At 61.0% G+C, this 6,082-nt stretch overlaps 1 protein-coding gene across 1 annotated transcript in view; it reads left to right on the plus strand.

Annotated features, from left to right (window-relative positions):
• CUX2 (cut like homeobox 2) overlaps positions 1–6,076 on the plus strand; it is a gene marked incomplete at its 3' end in the record, with an annotated part of 26,038 nt that extends 19,962 nt beyond the window's left edge. Inside the window, exons 9-17 of the mRNA XM_017734716.1 lie at positions 1–52; positions 270–905; positions 1,826–1,927; positions 2,605–3,380; positions 3,835–3,994; positions 4,468–4,737; positions 4,962–5,150; positions 5,253–5,526; positions 5,980–6,076. The exon at positions 1–52 is cut by the window's left edge and continues 22 nt beyond it. Of these exons, the coding sequence (XP_017590205.1) occupies positions 1–52; positions 270–905; positions 1,826–1,927; positions 2,605–3,380; positions 3,835–3,994; positions 4,468–4,737; positions 4,962–5,150; positions 5,253–5,526; positions 5,980–6,076 (2,556 nt within the window). The remainder of the gene's footprint in view (positions 53–269; positions 906–1,825; positions 1,928–2,604; positions 3,381–3,834; positions 3,995–4,467; positions 4,738–4,961; positions 5,151–5,252; positions 5,527–5,979) is intronic.
• Between the last annotated feature and the right edge of the window lie 6 nt (positions 6,077–6,082).

Consider the following 6,082-nt stretch of genomic DNA (forward strand, 5'->3'; position numbering starts at 1 on the left):
TACCCCTCCCAGAAGTACCTGCTGGAGAAGCCCAGCCTGCTGGCCAACACTGGTAGGGACCCTGGATTCTGTGGAATCCTGCTGGGAACATCCGTGGGAGTGTGGGTGGCATGGACAGATCCTGCTCTGACTGTGGTGGGGTGGGGGAAGGACAGGGGGTGGAATGTCACCTGGGGAAACTGAGGCAGGAGCTGTTTGGCTGCGGGGCTGTGCCGGAGCCATGGCCAGGGGGACTCTAGTGTGTCTCCCTCTCTCTCCTTCATCTCTAGAGGAGGATCACTCTGAAGACGAGTCGGGGAAGGATCCTCTGGGCATGGAGCAGCCGTACCCATCCCCTCATCACGCCCCAGCCGATGACCCCGCGTCCCCCACTCCCCTCCCACCACTGCCTGGCCCCGGCGTGGCCCCCGATGGTCCCCGGACTTTCTCGCTGTCCCCCTTCCCGGGGGGTGAGCGGCTTTCAGGGGACCCCCAGCCCCCACACCTCCCACTGCCCAGCTACAAGAGCGACAGCAGCAGCGGGGGGCCCCCCTTCCCCTCCTCCTTCTTCGGGGCCAAAAGCAGCACCCAGCACCCCGTCCCCGCGCCAGCCGCCAGTGCCACCAGCCCGCCCGGCGAACCCTCCGAGGGCAGCGCCGGCAGCTCCGCCGAGGAGGAGCAGCTGGACACGGCCGAAATCGCCTTCCAGGTGAAGGAGCAGCTGCTGAAGCACAACATCGGGCAGAGGGTCTTCGGGCACTACGTGCTGGGGCTGTCACAGGGCTCCGTCAGTGAGATCCTGGCACGGCCCAAGCCCTGGCACAAGCTGACGGTGAAGGGCAAGGAGCCGTTCATCAAGATGAAGCAGTTCCTCTCCGACGAGCAGAACGTGCTGGCCCTGAGGACTATCCAGGTGCGCCAGAGAGGTGAGTGGTTGGGGTGGCCCCGGCCAACGGGTCCTGTCCCAGGATGCTGCAAGTGATGCTGTGGGATCCCCTCCCAGTGCACCCCAGTTCACCCTGGCAGCACTCCAGGGTGCCCCATGCCACGGCAGGGGGACTCGCCTGATGTGCTGGCGAGATGGGCTGGGACGCTGGTCCTGCCCGTGGCACTTTTCCCTGGTGGGATTTTCCCTGGTGGGACGGAGCCGGCTGCCGGGTGGGATGAGCCCCGGCAAACGGCAGCAATTAACAACAACCCATTGCTGTGGAAGCTGCATCCCTGGACGTGCTTTACTCATTTATTCTGACAAGTGCCATTTAATTATTCATCAGGCTGTTCTGTGCCATATGAATCAATGTGCTCGGGAATATTTCGTTAAAATAATGAAGTTTTAGTGCTGCGGAACCTCAGTGCAGTGTTGGCACTGCCACTGCATGGTGACTCCCATCTCTGGGGACCTCAGCAGCGGCAGCTGGTCACTGCAGTCCCTGTGGTGGCACCAGGACTGGACAATGCCCATCCATGGTCCATGCTCCTGCTGGTTCCAGCCTGGAGGGCTCTGATTTATCCCCTGGATCTGATCCATCATTAATGCTTCTGCACAGCCAGGAGGGCACAGTGCCGGGGATGGGGACGTGGTCCCTGTGCCTGTGTCTCTGCTCCTGGTGGAGAGCGGCTGCCCTTGGATGGGGCGAGCAAAGTGCTGGGAGATGCTGGAGCTGGCAGCCAGGGCTACCAGGGCTCCCTGCGCTCTGGTAGTGACTAATCGGGAGTGACATTCGTCTTCAAACCAGCATCCCTAAAAATAACCGAACATGAGGAGCAGTAAATACTTCCTGACATACAAGCAGAGCTTGTAAAACCAGCGCCGGTGACAAAGCTGTTATCCTGCCTCTTTGATCAGGTAGCATCACGCCGCGGATCAGGACACCAGAGACCGGCTCCGACGACGCCATCAAAAGCATCCTGGAGCAGGCGAAGAAGGAGATTGAGTCGCAGAAGGGAGGTAGGTGCCAGCATGAGAGTGGGTGTCACCAGAGGTGCCTGAGTCCCTGCTCTGCCCTGTGGTAGCAGCAGCCAAAGGGGCGCCAGTGGCTGGGTGTTCTGCGGCTGTGGGTCCCATCCCAAAAATGGGCTTTTTGGGGGTATTTCACCCACTGACATCCATGGAGAATTTTTTGGGGCATGTTGGAAAGAAGTACCATATGGGATGGAAGAGTCCCTGTGCAGCGAAGTTCTGATCTGGCCTTTCCAAAACTTTGGAAGCATTCTTTTCCTCCCCCCTGCCCCAAACCAGATGCTTAAATGAGGATTCAGGATCCATCTGGCACGAGGAATCATTAAAGCAGCTGCTCTCACAGTCAATTACAAGAAATGAAATACATTAAAACAGGTAGTCTGCTGAGAAAGCAGAATCCCGGAGAATTAAATTAGACGGGAACGGTGGAAAAACAGACAGGGAAAACAAACATGTTTGTCTATTGCGTTGTTGGTAATGGGGTTTATTTTGCAATCATCAAAAAAGAGGTTGGCTTTGAGTCAGGGTGTTGAAACTTTTGCATTGCGGGTGCTGCTGGTCCAAACCAGAGTGGGATAAACCCCTTTTCTCCCACACTGAATTACGGCCACACAGTAAACGACGCGTGCTGCTCCTCAGGACTCCCTCACCCCTTTTCTCTGCAGGGGAGCCCAAAACGCCGTCAGCTTCACAGGCAGTGGCCAACGGGGCAGGAGGCAGCAGCTCAGAGGACGCCATCAAGAGCATCCTGGAGCAGGCACGGCGGGAGATGCAGGCACAGCAGCAGGCGCTGCTGGACATGGAGTCGGGGGCCAGCGGGCGCGGGGGGGACACGGCGCCGGCTGAGCGCTCCACTCTGGCCACCGTCAGCCAGAACATCACCCCCGCCTATGTCAAGCAGGAGGAGAGCAGCGGGGCCAGCCCTGGCCCCCCCCAGACGCCCCTGGCCGTGCTCTCCCCTGCTGCCTTTGTCCAGAGCATCATTCGGAAGGTGAAGTCAGAGATCGGCGACGCTGGCTCCTACTTCGACCAGCACTGGGCGTCAGAGCGAAGCCTGCTCAGCCGGCCCTACACCTCCGTGTCGCCTTCGCTGTCTTCCTCCTCCTCGAGCTACTCCAGCATGGCCAACGGCCGGGGCTGGCCGCGGGGCGAGCCCAGCGAGGGCGGCACCAACGAGGACGAGCTGCCGCCAGCAGATGAGGAGCCCCACCGGCTGTCGGAGATGAAGGCGGAGGGAGCCAGCGCGGAGCCGGCGGCTGGTGGGCGTCTGTCCTACTACCCCACGTACGTGCCACGGACCCTGAAACCAACGGTGCCACCGCTGACGCCGGAGCAGTACGAGATGTACATGTACAGGGAGGTGGACACGCTGGAGCTGATCCAGCAGGTCAAGGAGAAGTTGGCCAAGAACGGCATCTGCCAGAGGATCTTCGGAGAGAAGGTACCAGCCTGGAGAAGGGGGGTCTGCTGTCCCCTCTGCTCCGTGACCCAGAGCCTGGGGCTCATTGATGGCCTTCACCAGCTCCTTCCAGAGTCTTCCTTTTCCCTGGTCTCTTTTCCCTTGGAGGACTCTGAGTCCTCAGGGTCTGACCCAACCCCAAGCAGTCTCCCAGTGGCCAACACCAATTGGTCAGTGGCACTTCCCACCAAGAATGCCCAGTCCCCTGAGCGGAGCCCTGCGGGGACCAGCCTCCCACCCCATCGGGTATCCCAAGAGGACCCACCATCAGCAATCAGGGCTGGGGACAAAGGCTCCAGACATGCCGTGGGGCAGGGGTGGCAGTGGGTGGCATCCTGCTCCCCCTCCCCTGACATGGGGGTGGAGGGCAGGCAGCTTCCCAGCACCGGGGGGAGTGCACCCCACCTTCGGCAGGTGACACCTGCGTGGTGCCCAGGTGCTGGGACTGTCCCAGGGCAGCGTGAGTGACATGCTGTCGCGGCCCAAACCGTGGAGCAAGCTGACGCAGAAGGGACGGGAACCCTTCATCCGCATGCAGCTCTGGCTGACGGACCAGCTGGGCCAGGGGATCAGCCAGCAGCCCACACCCTCCCAGGGTAAGTGACACCACTGTCCCCATGGTCCCCATGTGCCATCAGTGTCCCCACCACTTCTGTGTCCATCCCCCGCATCCTGGTGAGTTTGTCCTGCTCCCACCCCAGCACTGGGAAGAGCTGTCCCTGCCACTTCCAACGCCAATACCCTGATCCTGGGAAGCCCCTTTCATCCCCAACCCACTTCATTTAACACAAAAATTAAAGGAAAGCCACATAAAAAATCTTGGGCTTTGTGCCTGACATAAAGCAGTAACTGGAATCTTTTTTTTATTATATAAGTGGTGTTTTCTCTCTTTAATTATTCCACCACCACCTCCCGCTTTGCCGTAGCCACTGGAGAGGCTTGGCTGGTATCCCCCTCCCCAGAGGGCAAAGCCACAGGCATCCCCCAAATGACCCTCCTGCTCCTGCTGGGCCCCCACACGGTCCCCTCCCGCCATCCCTGCTGACCCCTCTGCCCCGGTGTCACACAGCCAGCCCGGTGGAGCCCCAGCCGTCCCCCTCGCCGCCCCCCAGCCCTGCTGAGCATGAGAAGGGCTGCCAGGAGCCCCTCACCCTGGCCTTGGAGAGCAGCAAAGAAAACCAGCAGCCCGAGAGCCGCTCGACGCCTGCGCTGGGCGGGAAGACGTATCCCAACAGCCAGGGACCCATGGGCATCCAGGAGATCGTCGCCATGTCCCCCGAGCTGGACACCTACTCCATCACCAAGAAGGTCAAAGAGGTCTTGACGGACAACAATTTAGGTACGGACCCTCTCTCCGCCCAGGTTTTTGGGAGCTGCTGGATCCAGCACCCCAATTGCTGTAGATGCAATCTTTCCCCACCCCCCGATGTTTTTCTGTGGGTGCTCAAGGGAATTCCGGGAGGATGCTGGCTGGGAAATGGGGCGCACCTGCCCTGCAGGGGGACTGCAGCGCCCATCCCGCTGCTCTACTCCCTCTAACCACCTCTGCTTCTCCTCCGCCAGGCCAGCGGCTGTTTGGGGAGAGCATCCTGGGCCTGACGCAGGGCTCGGTGTCCGATCTCCTCTCCAGGCCCAAGCCGTGGCACAAGCTGAGCCTGAAGGGGAGGGAGCCCTTCGTCCGGATGCAGCTCTGGCTCAACGACCCCCACAACGTGGAGAAGCTGCGCGACATGAAGAAGCTGGAGAAGAAGGGTGAGGGACGGGGTGGCACAGCCCTGCTGGGAGTGGGGTGCTGGCCGAGGGGGGTCCCGGGCTGGGGGGCGAGCGGTGCCAGCTGGGTGTCCTCTCCCGCAGCCTACCTGAAGCGCCGGTACGGGCTGATGAGCGCCAGCTCGGACAGCGAGTCCCCCAGCGCCCGCTCCGAGTGCGCCAGCCCCAGCGTGCCGCCGCAGGACCTCAGCCTGCTGCAGATCAAGAAGCCGCGGGTGGTGCTGGCGCCGGAGGAGAAGGAAGCCCTAAAGAAAGCCTACCAGCTGGAGCCATACCCCTCCCAGCAGACCATCGAGCTGCTCTCCTTCCAGCTCAACCTCAAGACCAACACCGTCATCAACTGGTTCCACAACTACAGGTACTTACAACTTATAACTCCCAGGCTTTGGGGGACTGATGGTACTGTGCCATGGAGGGGGTGTCACTGTTCCCCTTCCAGCCTTCCTGGTCGCTCTTCCCTAGATGGAAGGTGTACACCCACTGGAGGTCCCCAGGTGCACCCCAGGCTGGTGGGTGGTGTTGGCTACCTTGACCAAGGCATGTTGAGCACCTAAAGAGGTTACCATGCTCTTGTCCACCTGCTCATCCCGGAGTGGGAGCTCCACAATGGGGGAGAGAAAGCCTTACAGAGGCTGCTCTGCAACATGGGATCCATCCCCACAGCAGCCCAACCCTGGGGAGCAGCACAGGTTTCATCCCTGGGTGGTACCGTAGTGGACTCTTGTCCCATTTTTCTGGCTGGAGACGTGCGGTGGCCACGGCATGGGGCAATGGGTGGTTGTTGCCACCCCTCCGTGCTTGTGTCCCACAGGTCACGGATGCGCCGGGAGATGCTGGTGGAGGGTGCGCAGGACAATGACACGGACCCGGAGCAGAGTGGCGGGACGGCCATCCCCGGGCGCCGGGACCCCCAC

The sequence above is a fragment of the Corvus brachyrhynchos genome, unplaced genomic scaffold (genome assembly GCF_000691975.1).
Source record: "Corvus brachyrhynchos isolate BGI_N302 unplaced genomic scaffold, ASM69197v1 scaffold114, whole genome shotgun sequence".
NCBI classification, from domain to species: domain Eukaryota; kingdom Metazoa; phylum Chordata; class Aves; order Passeriformes; family Corvidae; genus Corvus; species Corvus brachyrhynchos.